General features: G+C 45.7%; 1 protein-coding gene across 2 annotated transcripts in view; it reads right to left on the bottom strand.

The window, feature by feature from the left end:
* The window catches only part of PNPLA7 (patatin like domain 7, lysophospholipase), a 1,876,659-nt gene that overhangs the window by 1,055,043 nt on the left and 800,503 nt on the right, over positions 1-21,113 (bottom strand). For both annotated transcript variants that reach the window (XM_085610534.1, XM_085610541.1), the window contains exon 20: positions 4,572-4,685. In XM_085610534.1, the coding sequence (XP_085466660.1) occupies positions 4,572-4,685 (114 nt within the window). The remainder of the gene's footprint in view (positions 1-4,571; positions 4,686-21,113) is intronic.

Raw genomic sequence — 21,113 nt, 5'->3', positions numbered from 1 at the left:
ATTCTGTGCCGTCTGGGCCTTTAAGTCTCACTGCAGAGTCCGCATATTCCATCGAGTATGAGCAACCAGCAGGATGCAGGAGGCATCAGGCCCAACAGCCTCAGCGTCGATCTCACCATAATTAAGGATACAGACTGAAACATCAGAATCATAGCCTGCATATCCTGGAGGATAGGCACGAAACTGCACTGTGTCCAGAACTGCTCAGATAAAGAGGAGCTTCTGAAAGGGAGTCAGGTGTGACTTCTGTATGTTGATAGATATACCATGTGAATGCAGGAGGTTCACCATAGTATGAAGGTGGGAGACGACTGCCTGGGGAGAGCCCGCATTCAGCAGTCAATCGTCGAGTTAGGGGAAGATTGGAACCCGCGACCTCCGCAAATGAGCTGCAACCACTGCCAGCACTTTCATAAACACCCCATGGGTGCTGATAAGGCCGAATGGGAGCACAGCAAACTCAAAGTGCACTTGACCCTCCGTGAATCTCAGGTAACGTCTGTGGGCAGGCAGGACGGGGATGTGGAAATATGCGGCCTGCAAGTTTAATGCTACCATGTGGAGAAGTGTGGCTCAATGATTAGAGTGGCAGACTCTGATGCAGAGGTCTAGCCCGGGACCAGGGTTCAATTCCCCGCCTCGGCGGGTCTTGGGCTCAAAAATTTCACGGACCTGATAATTCTCGCCTCGGTGCCTATTCCAATCATGGAGTCCCACTCTGCAACTCTGGGCAATAGCTTGCTTAATCTCCACAACGGCCCCCACAACGCTAAGGATGCCTGGCCTCCACCTTGGGGGTGCCCATGAGTGGACGCCTCACAGGGAAAGCCAGGATGGGTTCCACAGCGGTATTCGTATAAGCGCCTTGAGACCCTTGCGGGTGAGTAGTGCGCTACACAAGTATCAATTTACATTTTACCATCCATTGTCCAGGGTCAGAGGCAGACAGAACTTGGGCAAGCACGAGCATTTCAAATTTCTTTTTTCTCTAGAAGAGATTGAGGAGGTGCAGATATAGGATAGGGAAAAGTCATCAGTCCTTTTTTTGCACAAGAAGTAGCATGAATAGCTACCATGACCTACTTCTGATGCAGGCACGCTCTCTATGGTTCATTTGGCCAAGAAACCCTGTACTACTTGACAGAGCAAGGAGTGATGGTCCTCAGTTGGCCAATCGTAATAGGGTAGCACAGGAGGTGAGGTAGTCACAAAAGGAGAGGGAGTAGCCCCTTTGTATGAAATCGGGACAAACCTGCAGCCTGATGTCACTGAATGCCAGAGGGGCAGGTAATGGCATATCCTGCCTTCCACTGGATGCCCATATTGCTTGTAGGGCAAACTAAAGCGGCTTGAAGACAACAGCTGCCGGGGAGGTGAGAGCCATTGAAGGGCATTTCCATGAGGGAAGACTGGACATCCCCTGAAAAGCAAGTTGTTCTCAGCCAGGCGTTGTGCCACAAGGCCTCTGAAGAAGAAGAAATCTCTCTGCCCACCGAGTCGGTTGTGTTAAGCCCACACCTTATGGTGAAATTTGATGCATCTCGCCCATCAGCAATAGCCTGGGAGAGTATGGCTTTGGCCGCCTCCGAGACAAAAGGCAGCAGTTGTGCAACCAAGTCCCATATCATATGGGAATAATGTCCCAAAAGGCAGGCTGTGTTACCTGACCAGAGTGCAAGGCTGGAAAAAAAAGAGCATTATCTGGCCAAAGTTGTCCAGCCTCTTGGAATTCATATCCGGTGAAGTCGTAGGGAATGCATCAGGGTTATTCCTGCATATGGACGCTTGGCCACCAAGTTTTCCAGGATGGGGTGCTGGGTGAGGAAACTGGGATCTCCAGGAGCAACGAGATGGCGGTAGGAAATTGTACAATGCACAGGAGCCCCTGAAGGTCCAAAACCTCAGCGGCCCTATGCACCACCATTGCACAATAGGTAGGAGGAGAGACTAGGTCAGTGTCGGGTGAGGTGTCTAACCCACTGACCTCCACCACTTCCTCATACCAGTTGTCCTGTTGTTCTTCAGGGAGTTGGTATCCATAAGGGTCCAAAAACCCCTTCCATTTGTCTCCCTCTCCAGGTCTATCAAATAAATAAACTGCTATATACTAATAGGGTAACCCATAAATCTGGAGGACCTGGGTACAAAGTAATGCACACAACAATTGGTTAGGACAAGTTAACTCAATTAACATATCCTGAGGGAATTCAACTAAGCCTAATACCCCAATCAACAAGAGTGGGGTGGGTGTAGAACCAGCAGAGGGAACAGTACAAAAAAAGTTTACATCACACAAAACAGTACAATTGAATGTGAAGAATATTCAAATATATTCCAAATCAGTAATAATCATACAATATTCACATACAAAGGTTGCTCCAAAGGTGTGCAACAAAGTGCTCAGAAAAAGTGCTTGTGTGTAAGTTTACAGATAAAGAACAAAATAACAAAACATATTCAAATTTCTTTTAGAATCAAGTCTGTCTCTACATCTTCCTAAACCACTACAATTTTGTTCCACTACGTAGAGACAATTGCTCAAATCAATGTTGCCTCTCAGTGGATAATCAATTACATCCAGACTGTTGAAGTTTCGGCCCAAAAACTGTGAGAGGGCCTGTTAGAACCTTGGATAAGGGTCTTCATCAGGACAGGTTTGTGAAATGAGAGCAACCTGGGTTCTTGCAATCACCACTGAAGGCATTAAATGCTGAAATTTGAAGACAGCGAAGACCAGCCGGCTCCTCATCTGTGGGGAAATGCTCCATTTAATCCAAGTGTACGGTCAAGAAATCTGGACAGCAAATTCAAATCAGGGGAGCGACCTGTAGGATAACTTCAAACCAAGGTACATGCAAATTCACAGATCAAATCTGTCAAAATCAAGGTATGAGAGCACCTTGCAACTGAATCACCCAATAGGCTCTCTTCAGCTACAGTGAAGCAATAATTCTTTCTCAGCAGCAGCCAAGGTTTAGGAAGACGTATAGACTTCTTTCACTTCTTGTGCGACTTTCCTGACGACTTGGATTATGACAACAAACGATTGGAAGAGCTTTGCAAACAGTCCCTGGACCTTCAGAGCGCAGAGGACCTCAAACGTCGTGGAGTCGACCAACATCAGGTGGCGAGGAGAATGATGGATCACTCGCTCAGCACCATGGGATGCATGGCACAGCAGTCCTCACAGGTCTTGGGAGTCGTGGGCCTGCTCCAAACACCACAAACACACCAAGTGGGGTCTGCCACCGACATTCGCCTGTGACAGGCCCCACATCGATTGAAACCAGCCTGTTTCTTGGTTGACATACCATCAAACCAGGAGAAAATCCTCAAAAAAGGTTGACAAAATGACGAAAAAAGCCCATTGAAAAGTGACTGAGGCGTAGATCAGATCGGATTAGTGCTATCTTGAGCAGAAAAGAAGGACTGATGTCATCTTGCCGAGGTGGTAACTATACAAGTATCATGCACATCACTTCTTGCATGAAAGACGCAGACGAAGTCACACAAAGCCAAACAATGCCACCTACCAGCACGTATGGGGTACTACTTGAAAATCTTCTGGATCCAGTCTGACACATGGGGATTATTCTAAGGTAAGGAATTTGAAGCTAGAAGTCTCCATCAGATGTTCTCTTTGGTAGTTTACTCCGAGTCAAGAGCATCAATGTTAAAGCTGCGGCACAATGTGGAAAAAATGCTGAGGTAAGCGTCCCTTAGGCTCAAAGGTGTCAACCATACATATTGGTTTCAGTGCTGTACAAATTGCCTGTTCTTGAGAGTCCACTGAGTTGTATCCAAGACAACTGATAGTGATTTCCACAGCTTAGTGACACTCTGCTGTTAACATAATTGTACCTCTGACCCATATTCTGATAATGCCATTGTGGTGACAGGCAAAGCAATCCAGTGATTTGTTTGCAGCTTCATCTGGAGGATATACGCCCTCACAGCATCAAACTATTAAGCAAGACATGGACTCCATTGGCGGCAAAGAACAATACAGTTCACCCGACTATGTTCCACCATACTGGAGTCCACACAAATACATACAAAGATAGTTTAAGGTAATAAACAATGAAAAATGGATGGCCCCATGGCAACTACACAAGTGGTTAAGTAATGGAGGATACTTTTGACCACACACCTACACTTAAATTTGGAACAATCTTTCAAACTGGGTTTAGCATTCAGTGACTGTAGTGGTGCAAATGTATTTGAAATGTGCAAAGTCAAGACCTGGCAACTACAGGTCAGATAGACACTTGTTTCAAGAATATTTCTAGTCCTTATTAATACAGAATGGATTGTGACAAATCTTAAATGATGCTAAGCAGTAAGTATGTATACAGATGAGAGTATGCATGTGCGTTTTAATTTAAATAAATCACTGCTTAACAACGTCCACAAGTTCCACTGTTTTTTCTTCAGAAACACATGTCAAAAGCAAAGCTGGCCAAGGTGTTTCATTTGGGCCTCTCAGAGTTCTAACAAGACTTAAGAAGTTTCAAAAGACTTATGCGCCTGGTTCATTCAAAGTCAAAATTACCCTGAGCCATCTTCCTCACCTGAGGGTACTTGCGTTTGATAGATGAGAGGGCTCCCTCAGGCAACTTTGCCAGTTCAGAATCTCGCACAGCATGCACGGTGGTGGCTCTGGGCTGGTGAGTCAATGCCTCCACCTAATAGAAGAGGAACAAAAACAAGGCAATCAGACCTTCATACCAAAACAGAGGACTGGCAAAGCAATAGCAAAACCCAAGACCCAGGACGTCACGCAGATACCGTTCAAGAAAAAAAGCATCACAGTGTTCCACACCTCCAGTCAGTGGGGATTTGAGTTTCCAGACACTTCAATATATCCAGCTTACAGTAGGCAATTTGCTGACACGTCGATTTATCCAACTTACAGTAAGCATGTCATTAAATAGAACACGCTGTGCTTTTCTTCAGGTGGCCTAACTTGATTAGGTTTTTCTAGATGTGCATCCAGACACCGTAGAGGTAATAACGATCTGCTGAGCTATAGGTTTCAGCAAAGTACTCCGCAATGCCTTGAAATCACTCTATAGGCATCAGCCACTGAGATGTGTATCAGATGCATTCTCTTAGGATGCATTAATGCATATTAGAACATTGGAATGTTTTGAGCTCTATTGAAGACAATGATTTGGTCTGAGCTTATAATGGCTGGTATAAGCCCCAAGCAAGGTTTGTCTTCATGTTATTCCCTTTTTAATGTATAACATTCTACTTTTAGTGCATGGAATGCTCTAATAGCCTTAAAGTCCTTTTGCCTTGGGCTATACCGGTTGTTAAAGGTCCTATATCTCTCATTATAGGCCCTCACCTGCGGCTCAGACCTATAACTAAGGTCCAGGGCCTTTACCAACCTGCATAGCCCTCAGCAGCAGGCTATAAAGCTATATTTAAAAATGTAGCCAAACAAGTTTTCTAGAGCTACTTAATATTAGATTCTGTTCCATACAAGTCCTAACAGTTCTCCCCGGCCCTTCCACACTCACCCTCATGTAATTATTAAAAACAATTAGACACATTTTCCTTTCTTCTGCTGAATACAGATGCTAAGTAAAAGGGGGTTGTGGTCTCCTCCTCAATCTGTGATAATTCAGCAGTGTATACCCACTTGACTCAATGTTCTGTGGCATTCTGAGGTGAGGCTCCAAAGGGGCCTGATGACGACCAGTAGGACTACCCCAGTCCAACCAAACTTCATTAGCGCTGATCTGCTGGGAAATACCCTTATTTACCAATAGGTCAGTGTCTTAAGTCAAGCTTCACATTTGCTAAGGATTTCATGAGACATACCATTGTAATTAACTAAAAACTGACTTCTGTAAAGGCAGTTTGATGTGATGCTCTATGGAGCCAATACTATTGGAGGTGGTGAATGGGGAGTAGAAAGGGAGTAGTAGTGAGCGCTGGAAACGAGGGTGTGGCTAAGCGCGAGGGAAAGCCATGGTTCTCTAGTGGAGGGCGGGCACCCATGTCTGATTTATGGCAGGGAGGGGGCACATCAGGAGTGAGGCGAAAGACAGGAGGCACACTGACATGGGGTGGGGAGGGAGGGGGGAGGGCCTGTATGGGCTGGAAGCTCATTCTCCCGGCTATTGGCTGGTAACTCTGTATGTGTAAAACATTCTTTGACCGTGGAGGAAGCGGGGTTTGTACTGAGCTGTTGCTATGAAAACAATAAAAAGTGTTTCAACAAAAAAAATGGAGCCAATACTAAATTTTAAAAAGGCTTACAGAAGGGACATACAAATATAAGGAGCAGGCTATATTCCTAATCACTTTAAATATGTGAAGGCTTGCCTGAGTCAACACTAATGCCATTTTATGATGAAGTGTAAAAGATATTATAGACGTGTTGAGTGATATCAGTTTTGAGGAATAAGGGTATGGAGAGGGACTGGAGCAGGACTCTCAGCTTCAAACAAAGCTCCCTCTATTCTTGTGCACCTCGTTTAGGAACCGAACCAGCAATCACGCACACACATCCTACCTAACGTCACTGACAGGATAGGAGCAGACATTTGGCTAGTATCTGGACTAGAGAAAAAACCCTGGCAGTCTACTAAAGGTGGAAGGTGGGGCATCCACATAGCCAAAATGCTGCTTGTGGCATCTGGCCGGTGGGTCAAATAAAGAATATGTGCATTTAAAAGCCCAGGAGATCAACTGTCACCTATGTACAGCACCTAGGCTCCTAAATGGTAAAAACAGTGACCCTTAAAGACAGTAATCTAGTCCTTTCATTTCATTAATCTTGCCTCTGATATTGTGGGCATGGATAACATGATTTAGGCAATGTTATGACTTTTTGAAAGCAAGTTAAACTTTCACCCAATGCAAGACATATGGATACTATCCGATCTTTTGCTACACGACCTTTCCCGTACATGAACCCCCTCTCCCAGATTTGCTTTTCTTCTCCTTATTAATCTCAACAAATAACTTAGCTATCATTACTGTTACCATTTCACCATGCATGTGTGGTTTTTTTAAAATTATTCCTGTACCTTTTCGTTTTGTGGGTGCACATTAAATTTTGGATTTTGATCTGGCTGCAATTAATCTGGTAATGTCTCTAGACTCTCCGTTTAGTTTCAGTAACTAAATGTAGAAATAAAGTGCCAAACAAAACATAAAAGCAGAATAATGGTATACAGTGCATGAGTGTGGAAGCTTAGTGAGTGCCTGGAACTGTTTTCTATGTCCTCTCTAAATTCAGAAAGGCTACCATGCACAGTCAAGGGAAGAACACCTATGTTCCTAGCACTCTTGAATACCTACCTCTGCGTGTTCTGTACACCACAGGTGTTCACAATTGTCTCTCTGACTCCTAAATTGACTACCTAAGCATCATCATTAGTCTAAACCAATACTATGCCCTATAGTGCTGTCTGTGACACTGAATGAAGTAATATAAGAGGTTCCCTGAAAGTCAATGGAACAAAGAAAAGTTGCTGTCCCTCAACTCAAAAAACACCAACATCCCTTCTATGCAAACTCTGCCACTCATGCTGGCTCAGTCAAGCAACCCCAGCAGCAGGCGAGGAATTACACTCAATTCAAAAAGAACTCTCAATATCTAGTTCAAGTCCTTTGTCAGTATATATCAACACAACCACTGCCTACTTCCCTTACATCACCCCACCCAAGAAGACGTCTCTAAACCGAACTGTACCAATTCATGCTATTTTGGAAGGCTGAAATATCCAAATTCCAGGCTTTTAGTGACATAGAGTGCCACATTGGTAGCTGATAAGAACATGTTTGACTCCAACCACCGACCCTGAAAAAACTGGCTCCTTATCACTGCCTGAAATGACCTTGAAATCCCCCTGTCCATCCAACAAAGGCATCCATGGAAGTACTTGGGATACTTCCCCCTTTCTTCACCTGACAACCCCAGCTCAAGATAAATCCAACAGGGGAATATCTGAAGGACAAAACTTGTATTAAGTAGCAGAGTGGTCCATAGAACATGGTGCAAGCTCCTAGGAAGCGTTAATTATATTTCACCCAAATTGTGCATGCCATACCTTATAAAATTCAATTAACTGAACAAAGTTAATTACCTTCAGTAATTATTTTTTCTAAAACAATATACTGTCTTCATACAGATCACTAATCGAGAAGTAATTCCAATTCTCGAGGTAGAAATACATTTCAATTCACCTCCTAAAGAGAAAAGAGAAAGAATGGAGCAAATCAAATCATAACAGAAACAAGCATTACAAATGCAATAGGTCTCGCCTTTGATTAAGTTAAAGCCATTTGCTTTGCTATACAATACCATTAGCAAAGCAAATGGCTTCAACTTAATCAAAGGCGAGACCTATTGCATTTGCAATGCAATAGGTCTCGCATTTACGCCAGTTTGAGCTATTGGCATTGTAAATGACAATGCCTTTTATTTATGTTTTGGTTTTTAAAACATAAATAAAAGGCATTGTCGTTTACAATGGCAAGAGCTTAAACTATCGGAAATGCGAGACCTATTGCATTGAAAATGCTTGTTTCTTTTAGTTACAGCACTCCCTAAGAGTGCATTTGCTTGCAGACAGTCTCCCTTTAATCCTTCAACCCCAAACCGCACCAGCTTCAATCAATCAATCAATCAATCAATCATGTAACTTGTAAAGCGCACCACATACCCGGGCGGGTTTCAAGGTGCTGGGGAGGGGGGGTGTGGAGCTGTTAGTGGTCGAAGAGCTAGGTCTTGAGCTGTCTCCTGAAGGTCAGCAGGTCTTCGGTTCGACGTAGGTGGAGGGGGAGGGTGTTCCAGGTCTTGGCGGCGCAATGGGAGAAGGATCTGCCTCCGGAAGTAGTTCTCCGGATGCGTGGGACCGTGGCCAGGGCGTGGTCTGTGGAGCGGAGTTTTCTGTTGGGTACGTAGAAGGAGAGTCGGCTGTTGAGATAGGCTGGGCCGGTTTTGTGGTGTGCCTTGTGTGCGTGGATCAGGAGCTTGAAGGAGATTCTTTTGTCGACGGGGAGCCAGTGCAGGTTCTTCAGGTGGGGGTGATGTGGTCGCGTTCATGTTCATGTTACTGCTTGCCCCCTTCACTCCCAGTATTATTGGTTGGCCCTTTCACCATCCTGCCCCAATCCGTATTGTTGCTTTACCCCATACCACAATTCCAGTGTTATTGCTTGCCCCCTACAACACTCCATTGCCAGCAGTAAATAAAAAAAGCATAGATCAGGCCTTTGATACTAAGCTGAAGCTATCTGGAGACACAAGCATCATCCAGTGACTAACGGGAGAACAGAACAGGGACTTCTACCACCTACGAGGGGAGTGTAAGAGGGTGGGGACGGGGACATCTCTTAGGTGAGGCAAAAGAAAATGGGAAATGAAGAATTTAATGTAAACAGTGGCCAGATGCCCCTGGAATATGGAACGCATTGCTCAACTGCACAGTAGGAGTAAAGCGCAGGGTATACCATGTCCTCGCATTTACAGTGGATGAGTTCCTTATGAAAGGACAGAAAGGTTCTCGGTCTATTTTACTCAAGTGTAAATAAACAATTTTAAAAAGTATAGTTTAGTGACATGCGCACAAGGCCCAGTGGGCGCCAGAGGAGAAACAGGAAGCGTAATGAGAAATTATAAGAACAGGATGCCTTATGAGGTAGAGAAGAGATGCACAATATGTACAGATTAGTAAATATAGCAGCCGCCAGTGTACTGCTTTGTGTTGGGTGTTATGAAAGGAGGAAGAGGGACAGGAGAGCAGGGGTCGGCACTGAGCGAGAGCTCAGAGGCAGCGGGGGGGGGGGGAACCGCAGCAAGGACACACGCTCAGGTGCAGCTGAATGGCACATTTGCTTTGCAAAAAGTGTGAAAGCAGCAGGGAAGAGAATCGCGCAGAACGCCGCTTGGACTGAGTTCTAAATGGTGATGATAATATTGTTAATAATGATGATGATAATAATAATAATATTAATAGTGTTAACAATAATAATAATATCGTAACACTAATATAAATCGTATTATTAATATTAGTAGTAGCATTGTTATTAGCAAAAGGCAATATTATTATTATTTATAACCTCAAAACGAAACAAGAAGAAGAAGAAGAAGAGCAATAAATTATTATTATTATTACTGTTGTTTTTACACCTGTGGGAACAATAATAAAAATATCAGAATTGCAGCAGCAATGATCGATTCCCCCGACAGCGGACATGGTATGGTCTTCGCCTCCAGGGGTGCGCACACCCGGCTGGCAGGCGCGCAGACCCTCGGGGGGCTCAGCAGAGGGGGCGTTGGGCGGGAAGGGGCGCTCTGCCACCCTGTGGAGTCTCATCCTCTTGCTCGAACACTTTCGGCCACAAAATATGTCTGCGCTTAGCTCTGGCAGGACAGCTGTTATGTTTGTTACTGTTTCTGCCGTAAAATGTCTTTAACCCCACAATGTCACCCTGCAAAACACAATGTACACATAAAAGCAAATATCGAGAGAGCCTGTAAAACGATCCTAGTCTTAAGTAGATCGTTGCTGAATTGACCGATGATTTCTGCTATTTCTGTCACATTAAAAGCAAATCATTGTTTCTATTCTGTTAAACGGTCCCGCACGCTGCCTGTCCGTGCGCCTTCGTTTGTCCTCTGTATTCATTCTGCGCTTGTGCGTTCACTGGAAGAGGCGAATGTGGCCGCATTCAGCGCCCTTGAGCCCGCTTTCTCATTTATTTATTTGTGTGTGTTATTACAGGTAGCACCATGTGCTGCTTTCGGCAACTTCAGAGCGCTAACAAAGACCCATGGACATGTGTCCCCAAAACGCACTGGAAAGACTAGAAAAACACTTTTCGCCGAATATTTACACTGGGGTAGGAGGGTCAACCCGTGGCACAAAACTACATGAAAGCTGCGTCCATTCCTTGGAGTGGACCGTCGTCAAGCGCCTCGAAGACTTCCCTCCACTGGCACATGGCTGTACATCTGTCTTTAGACACAAGCTGCTCGCAGTTTCCAAAAGTTTATCATATCGGGAAGGTGGACGTCGGGAATAACAAATGATGAAGACGAGAAGCCATAGCGAACGTTCGACAAAATATCCCCTGATAACAGGCGCATCAGGGGTAGAAGATGGGAGGAAACACTGTCAGCTTTTGTTCTATTAGAATTATAACGACAGTGAACTTGCTTCTGCCACTCAGAGACAACCCAATGAACAAGCTGTCGCCATTGCAGAACGACAGATGCTTGTTTACATTGTGCTTTCTCCGAACTGAAAAAACAAGGTGCGTACACGGAGTAATGAAGGTGCAGAGTGTCACGCCACCAGTAAAGCATCCAGTCCTGGGGGCGGGGCTAAAAGCGGACAGAGCGGCAACAAGCAGGGATTAAAAAGCCTCCTTCACAATAGAAAGGCTGAGTTTAGCATAAGCTATGATGCAAGCCAATGGAAAGATGGGGCGGGGCTTCAAGTCCCCTTCGGAATCCGTATTGATACCAAGAGGCCCTCGCATGCCGAGAGCAGCGCATGCATGCTGCTAACGCCAGCCGAGACCTAAAAATATGTTACCAAAATGTATCATAGCCTTAGAGGAGGCAGGAGAGCGATAAACAAATACAAAAAAAATAAAGTATCCAACAGAAAAATATTAGTTAACTAAAATGTTAGTACCACTTCATCCTGCACATTCCTCAAACCAGAGGTATGAGAAGGATAAGAAACGGGGAATGAACAATGCTTGTGATGAAGAACTGCTAAAGGACAAAACAACTAAACAGAGCTTTGTTCTTCAGAGCCCAACCAATACCAATAATATTTGGTAAAGGTACACAGTGACGATCATATTGTCACTAGGCAAATATCGAGCACAGAAAATCCTCTCGGTAGCATCCAAAGTGGTTGCTCTAGCGCTTATGTCTCAATCTCTTGATTAGTTTATTGAAATTCAACAAGACTATGAACTTCATAAATAACTAAATATCCTCATGCCCAATAGGCTGTTTCAGATTTAATAAAAACCTTTACACAGCTATTCTTGAAAAACTTTCTGCAACTCTTCATTGTGGTGAAGGAAATAGCTATCACCAAAAATCTGGATAAAGGATACAATTGATGTTTTCCTCAAAGTAAGAAAAGATGCATTATCCCGTTCAGATTACAATTCTATCTGATTATCAAATAAAGATGTAGAAAACATCCTGTAAACAGGCTCGATTAAGTGTCAAATCACTCATTTGGACCTTTACTGAGATCAACAATATAAAAACAGACACATTTAAAAATAGTTTACCAGTCTCTTTATATAATAAATATAAATTCAAAAAGGGGAGGAAAAGCTCTTTAAAAGGAGTTTGCATACAATCATAAATAACGGATATTACTAAAATGCAATCAATACATCTGTTATTGTCCTATCAAGTCTAAAACACAGTGGAGGAGTGACATTTTTCTTACAACGACATCTGCTTTTGAGGAAATGGACAGCATGCTCTAGGCATTGTACCACCACTTTTGTAATTAGAATAGTTTAAAAAAGATGTAGAAAAATGTAAATACATTATGATATACAAACTCATTTGTGAGAAATTTTGCCAACTATATATAACGTTTTCTAGCTTCAACAACAGTCACATAAGGACAAAAATAGAACGCGTTCTTTAGGTCTTGTATCACACCATGTCAAAGATCACAAGTACTGACTGTGTTTCTGGTACCAGACCAAAGCCCTTTGTAGATGTCCAAAGGCAAAATACCCACTCGGAGCATAACAATTGTTCTTCTGACACTATGATCCAGAGTAAAAAATAGATATTTTTGAATCTGCTTGTAGAACGAGTTACTTACCTTCGGTAACGATGTATCTGGTAGATACATAGTCTAGCCACAGATTCCTTAACTTAGAATATCCCCAGGCGTCCGACTGGATCCGGAAAATCTTTCGCAGCAGCACCTCTGCGCGCCGGGGGCGGCGCCGTCCGGTGCCGCCCTGACGTCGTCCACGGACATGTCGTCCACGGACATGACGTCCGCGGAGACATATATGCCCCTCCCGTCGCGCTGACGTCAGTTTTCGTTGGAGAAACGTTTCCGCGTCAGAACGCGGAGCCATCATCTAAAAACTGTGAGAATATGGGAACAGTGTGCAAAAATGATGAAAAAATAGGAAGAAATTGACAGGTGAGACAGAGCGGGCTCTGAAAAGCCACCCTTCAAGAGCGAAGGCCAATCAACGTGAAAGGGAGACAAGGATGTGGAAAAACAGCCTGGCTGAGGACAGAAAGTCTGCATTCAGAAAGTAAAACAGTGAAGGAGAACAAGTCCGGAAAGGTCACCGCAAGGCGTCACCAGAAAGAGACGTCGCAACCCCAATAAAGGACCCATAAATGTACAGAGCCAAGAGATCTGAAGAAAAAAGGCCGCAGGGGTGTCAAAGACCACAAGGCAATGGAGAAGGGGACAGCGGGATGGTGGTAAAAAGCATGAATAGATTTCACACCGTAAAATCCAGGCCGAGACTTGGAAAGAACACATGATCTTCAACATACCGCCCAATCTTGAGAATGGGCGGAATGGAGCAGAGAAACAGAACGAAGCAGTCTGTGTTGGAGTGAGAGAATATCACTTTGCAAAAGGGCAATCCGCCCAAAGGGAGGAGAGTATAGAAGCCCCAACCTGAAAAGGTCCTCGCAGAACGGGTGGTCTTTAAGGAATCTGCGGCTAGACTATGTCTCTACCAGATACATCGTTACCGAAGGTAAGTAACTCGTGCATCTGATAGAGACGTCTAGCCACAGGCTCCTTAACTTAGAATAGATACCAAAGCCATACCCATGGAGGTGGCGGGTCTGCGACTGAACCCCACCAAGTTCCTGAGTGAACTTAGTCGTCCATAAGGTGACTTAACAGCACCGTCAACCTTTGGAACGAACCACAATGAGGGCAGTAATGATAGCGCAGTTAACCACCAGACCGTGAAGCTCTAAAGAGAGCGGAAACAATGGGAGGCAAAGGCACCAGAAGCTGTCAAGAACAGCACGAAAACCCAGCGTGAGCAGCTGAGAGGCGCACAACGGCAAGAAGGCAACGGCCCAAAAGGGCACCAAGCAAGCCAGACACCACATAAGAGCTGGTGGTAGAAGCAGACCGGGCCAGGAACCCCGGATACCGCATGAATGAAATAGCCTGCACGGATCCGCCGGGTAAGAACACAGAGCAGATACCGAGCAGGAAGAAAAAATGCAGAAAAAAGAAGCGTGACACAACAAGAGTTTAGGGTACGTTAAGATTACCCGCAGACATGTGAATACTGGATAGGACAATATCCAGGGCAGTAAGCAACATATGCCCCTTGCCTTGGAGGAACAACAGTCCCCTGCAAGGCAGAGTAGGAGAAAGACAGGCACGACAGTGGAAAAAAGTGAGTACGAATGTAAAGGCCCTGGACCCCAAGGAGCGAATATTCCAAGGAAAACACGCCCCTATGAGAGTGCACAGTATGAACCCAAGCAAAAGCGCGGAAACAGTCGTACGGAAACAGCAGCGACATGGACACTGCTGTAGGATAAGCGGCCAGAAAGAGGCCATGACCACGCATAGCAGAGAACATATGCTAATCCACTACCATGGAGGACAAACCGAGAAGTTGCACCAATAAGAACAATAATAAGCAGGCCGCACAGCGGCAAATAGGGTGTCATATGTGAAAGAACAGCGACAACAAGGTGTCTCACCAGGCGTGAGAGATAGACACCACACGGCACGGAACCTATGCCAGGTTCTGATGCACTACAGACAGACCAACCCAAATGCGTAACAGAGCAAAGGAAGAGACAAGTGGCTCCCAGCAGGATGTCCGCTCGAAGACTCCATAGGAGCATACCAAGGCAAGGTTAGAACCTAATGCCAGCAAATACCCCACATAGGGTAAGGCTAATACCCAGGAGGGGCGTCCTCTTGGGCTAAGAACACAGTCAGAGGACTGAAAAAAACAAGAGATTCAACGGCTGTACTGAACGAACATAGAGATGGATAACCAGCCATGAACACTAACCGGTCACTATATCAACCTGTGCATTAGGATGCACCAAGATTTTTTGCAGCCCGGACAAAAGACGGGAGACCGCTGAATCTGCGTGGCGGTCAAAAAGATCTACTCCATTGAACGACAGATCCCTGAGGGCATCCCGAATATGATCTGGGAAGCGATTGTCGCGCAGCCAAGCATGGCGGCGTAAGGCCACAGCGCGAGCAAGGACCCGTCCTATAGAGTCAGTTGCATCGATTGAAGACCTAAGGGAGAATTGTGCCATGCTTCTGCCATGCAGCAAAAGACGAAGCAATTCTGTCCGTGGCCTTTTTGGAATATAAGGGAGAAGGTGAGCAATTGAGTCCCAAAGGGCGGAGGATGCGCGCGCAAACACACAGGCCGTATTTAAAGCCTGGACGCTTACGCTGGCAGAGGCGAAAAGCCGGCGACCACAATCATCCAGCCACCTAGACTTCCTGGTGGGAGGTAACAATGGCAAAGAGGGTGAAGACTGTAAATCAAAAGCCGCCTGAACAACAAGGCACTGAGCTGTTGGGTGAAGAGACAGACAAAGAGGATCTCCCTGAGCAGGGCAGTGCCTACGAGCAATAGCCCAATCAACAGGGTCACCAGAAGAGGGTCTTGACCCTGTGCCACGCAGGATGTCAAGCAGAGAGTCCCCGAAGGGTAGCAAAGGTTCTACTTCAACATGCTCCAAATGGAGCAGATCCAATAAAGGATCAGAAAGTAGAGGCACCACAGGAGGCTTAAAGCCGAGTACAGCAGCCGCCTCATGAATAGCGCGCGAAGGCAGCACCAGATTCAGTCACCATCCGTGTAGGTGACAACAAAGCGTCAGTAGGATATGGTTGAAGGCTAATCCTGCCACTAGACATAAGGAGTGGAGGAGCCAGAGACTGACCCGAAGGCCAGGCAACACAGGGAACTTGCACCCCGGCTCCTTGATCTGGGGAGTCCAGGGAAGCATCAGGTTCCAAATGAGGAGGTGTAAATGGTAGAACCGGCGTTGACGGACGCCACGTTGGAGACCTATCGCAGCCTGAGGAATCAGGGGGAGCAACCACCAAGGGAAGCGGAATCGACGCTGGTACCGACGTCGATCGCCGCCGCATCGGAGTCGCCTGGACGTCGACAACCTCCACAGAGGACGCGACCGGGACGCCGATCCCAGTGCAACCTGCCTGGAGGAAGCACAAGGGGCCGGCATCGACGCCGGCGTTGCCTCCGACGTTCACGCAGGAAGCTGCACAGGGCTATGCGCTGACAGACTGGGAGGGCTGTGCCCTGGGTCCTTGCTCGGTGGCGTCGCGTCGGCTCCGGAATCTGAGTCAACGCACACAGCCGGTGCCAGGGAAACTTACGCAGACGAGGACCCGGCATGAGTGTCTGCTACCTCTGTGGGACCCGAAGGCGCACCAGGGAGAAGGGGCGACTCAAAACAAGCCTGTAGTGCCTTTGAATAAGCCTCCATTTGAGCACGTGTTGCCCCAACACCCGGAAAGGGTGGATACGGAGGGGGAGGCAGCCGTGCGCCCTTACCCGGCACAGTGCGAGAGGAATGGACGGCAGCAGCACGGACATTGGAGGAAGATCTCCGTAAGCGATGCCTGTGCTTACGCTTACCTGTTGTTGCACAGCAGTCATGGGAGCGACCTTGGGAATGAGCCCGATCTCGAGAAGAAGAGCGGCGATGGGAGGGAGCCGGACCGGACATCCGTGCAGCCAGCAATTTCATGCGACACTCCCTCAAGGACTCCGGTTTCATCCTCTGACAGGCGTCACAGTCCTTGGAGTCGTGGAGCACGCGAGGCACCACATACAGATGAGGTGCGGGTCAGTGTCTTACATCTGACCCGCACAGGCTTCACAAGCCTTAAAGCCGGAAGGCATTGCATACTGTTCCCACGACACATGAGGGTGTCGAGAAGGCCCAAAAACCAGGCCAAGGAACTGCTGGTTTTCCAGGATCCCCGCTTGGACGCGGAAAAGAAGAAAACTGACGTCAGCGCGCCGGGAGGGGCATATATGGCTCCGCCGACGTCATGTCCGTGGACGACGTCAGGGCGGAGCCGGATGGTGCCGCCCCCGGCATTCAGAGGTGCTGCTGCGAAAGATTTTCCGGATCCAGTCTGATGCCTGGGGATATTCTAAGTTAAGGAATCTGTGGCTAGACGTCTCTATCAGATGGCTACAATTTCATGGTAATATTTGTATATATTTTGAGGAAAAACAGTGGGTAGTATCGCTGAAATAACTAAACCTTTGAGTTGCATTTATGAGAATAGACCAAGTTGAGCAGGAGTCCACATCTGCAAGTTAATTTTTTAAGATTTGCATTAAACGTGTAATCTTTCATACATACACCAAAGGTTTCCTGCTTTAACACATTTTTTCAGAGTGCTGTCAGTAGCATGTATTAAGTTATAGGTCCACCTAACCAGATTTTCCATAGCTAGGGCGGATGAACTGGCAACTACAAATTCCTGACACAATGCTTATACGCCAATTGCTTGACTAAGAGGGAGTAATTTTTTTTTTTTAAAGAAAATCTTACTAAGTTTTGGAATCCACACATAAAATACATTTACATCTGCACAACACCATTAAGTTACAACTGACCACTTGATAAATCACATCTCCATACCATAGTAAGCACCCCACTCCCCCATATCTTCTTGTGTTTTTGCTGGCAGCCTCCTGCGGCATGGATGGCATTTCCAATTGGGTGCACCGATCCACCCTGTCCTTCATTCTGCCAGTTAAGGGACATCTGGGGAGTTGCATCTTCCGGCAATGTTGCGTTTAGTGACCAGTGTGGCAATACGTATTAGCGTACAGTCAGCCCGGGGGCCAACAAGCTCATCAACAATGCCCAGTAGGGTCACCCTGGGGAATAGCTCAAGGCCCTGCCCAAGACCTCTGAGAGTTCACGCTGTATCCGCTGCCAGTATGGTGAGGGGGCCAGGCAGGCCCAGACCATGTGATAAAAGTCGGCAGATAGAGGGAGTAATTTACGGAGAATCTTTGCTTTGTAAAAATTCAATGATGATCATTTAACAAGGGGAATCTACTTAAGTGAGTAAGATGAAATAGGCAGAATTTTTACCATAGACATTTCTAACAAGAACTTAAAATACTGTCTTCCAGAAGAATTATAGATTTATTCAATCCTACTGTGTGGGCTGAAGCCTCATCCACAATGTGTAATAGATGCTACTTATTTTCTAAATTTTATGGGACAACACTACCCAAGTAAGTGTATATTTTTAAGATCGCTAAAGGAATTCTGCCAAAGTTCCAATTGAAAGAGTGGCAATTATGTTTTCCTCTGAAGGGCATCACTTCAGTCTTCACAATCAGCACACATATATAAAGCACTCAAATTTCATTGGAGACCATTTGGGGTGAAATCCAAGACAACGTCATCTGCGTACAACAGAACATGCAGCTCTTGAGAGGCAATTTGGGGAGCAAATATACAGCCATGTTTTAAGCCATGCTTTGTGAGAATTTTAGGGGTTAGACTTTTATTCCAACCCTTGAAGATTTTATAGCAAGTGTATTAGCGCAAAGCGATGATTTGTATTAGCAAATTATAGGGTATACCCCTGTCTGGCCAACAGGCTCGACCAATTTACCTTTACAATTATTCATAACGACACCTCGAAAGGGATTTAAAAAAAAAAAATCAGAGGTTTTTATGTGTATTGATCACACAGTGTTTACGCTAGCTTCTCAGGTGCTACGTTATACGATTTGTAAAGCACATGGCTGAATCAGTAACAAGGCATCCCAGCACTAGGTTTGCCAAAAGCCACAACTGTGAGAGAGAGAGACACGGAGGAAAAGGAGGAGACCCAGCATAATATTTAGATGGTGAACAACCAGGTCTTCAGCGATTTCCTAAAGGACAAGTGGTTATGAATGTGCCTTAAAGGAAGGAGGAGAGCATTCCAGAGGGCAGAGGCTTTAGCACAAAAGGACCGACCACCCGCCCTTGCTCTTCTGACACGTGGCACACAGGCTAAATTATGATCAACGTTTGCGCAAGGACTTTGAAGGGAGGTATGGAATCAACAAATTGGACACGATAGGGCACGCCTGACAAAAGAAGATCTCATGGGCCATGGACAGAGCCTTAAACTGAATACGCTTATCCACCTGGAGCCAGTATAATTTGCGGATGGCATCCGCAGCTGAACAGTATTTAGGAAAGGAAAACAGCAAGCTTGCAGCTGGATTTTGAGCCTACTGTAGCCGTCTGATCACAGGGGGAAGTTCCAAGGGAACAGGGCCACCAGTGGTCTCCCCAGGCATGGACATCCTTGCCTACTAGAAGAATTTCCAACTTACTAGCATTCAACTGCAAACAGTAAGCCACCACCCATTCTGCAACAGCCTTCATACCTTTTTTAAGATGGCCAGATCTGAAGAGGGAGTGCCAGAAAAAGAGAACACAAGCTGGGTGTCATCAGTATAAGACGCCAACGAGAATCCCAGAGCTTTCACAACCTGAGCCAATGGTTGAATGTAGATGTTAAACAGTGTGGGGCTCTGGGAGGAGCCCTGGGGGACACGTGGAGTAAAGTGTGCCAGTTGGAGCTAAAAGGCGGGGACACCACCTGAAAAGAGCGGTCGGCAGGAAAGAGGTAAACCAGGTAAAAACAGAGCCATGCCCCCAATCTCTCGCAGGCGCTGGAGCAAGATGTTGTGACAAACAGGGTCAAAAGCGGCACTTAAATTGAGTAGAATAAGTACAGAAGACCTGCCTTCCTTCAATAAGCCACAGAGTTGCTCTGTGACTGCGAGAAGAGCCGACTCAGTACTATGCTGTGACCTAAAACCATTCTGGGAAATATCAAGAATCTGATTTTCTTCTAACAAGTTGGTTAGATCGGCATTAACATGAATATCTGTTACTTTTGCAAGGAACAGCAAAAGAGAAATAGCATGGACATTTTCTGGTTTTGAAGCGTCCAAAGTAGTTTTTCAGGAGAGGGATAACTTTGGCATGCTTCCAGGAACCAGGTACTGAAGCTGATGTCAGTGAAAGATTAATCAATACAAAACAGGGTGTAGGGAGGCAGTCCTGAAGTTTTAGAAACGGGTCAGGCCTTGTTGTGTGTAGATTTAGATTCCATATATAGCTTTACCGATTTATGCCCTTACATAGGTACAATTCACATTGCCCTTATTTAGGCATAGAAAATCCAGCCCTTATTTAGGCATTGTCCATGCTAACCAAATACAGGCATGGTCTCCTACATCAATCAATCCACGTCACGACGAGTTCTTGGAAAACCAGACTCTTAAGCCTTTAGGAATTTCCCTTGCTTGGATATTGATTTATCCAAGAACTCATTTATTATGCATGAACATCTATTCCTTAGTGGTTCATTCATGACGTTCCGATGCCCGACTTTTACGTCAATACAGGCATTCCTAAAAACCTTCAAGGTACAAATATATCTGTACTTGCCCTGGCAAACCACGGCTCCGGTACGTTCCAGTTCGACTGCCTACTTGCGGTTCGCCACGGCAAGTTCGGAAGGAGATCGAGTTCCCGCCTGATGCACTGACCAGACGCTGTCATCCTCCTCACAGAGAATCCAGCTCCAGTGTTTCTGACTCCCCTTGCAGGGTGTTCGATATCGAGTCCCGGAAAGAGATTCCAACCTCACACATTCTAAGGTATGGAGCAGACTAGAACTTAGAGAAACTTTTGGCAACTCTTGGCATAACTAAAACTATAGCTAGCTATACTTTAGAAAACAGCACCTACTTCTTACCTCGTATTACACTTAGGGTAGGTACACTGGGGTAGAACTATTTAGAAGCATCAGATGAGTATTCACATTTTAGCCTGTGTTATTTATGTATGTATTTTATGAATATATGTCATAGCTACAAACCATGCTATTGCAGTATTATTTTATCCTACTGCCAACCCTGTACGTATTGTACTTCACATCCTGTCTCACGATTGTAGCAGTTCAGATCTCTTGCATGAGAAATAAGACTGTTCAATAAACCCCTTTTTATTGAAACGTCCGTCTCTCTATTTCTGT

The sequence above is a fragment of the Triturus cristatus genome, chromosome 1_2 (assembly GCF_964204655.1).
Source record: "Triturus cristatus chromosome 1_2, aTriCri1.1, whole genome shotgun sequence".
NCBI lineage: Eukaryota > Metazoa > Chordata > Amphibia > Caudata > Salamandridae > Triturus > Triturus cristatus.
The sequence above is the reverse complement of the archived record's forward strand: the minus strand, read 5'-3'. Positions and strand labels throughout refer to the sequence as shown.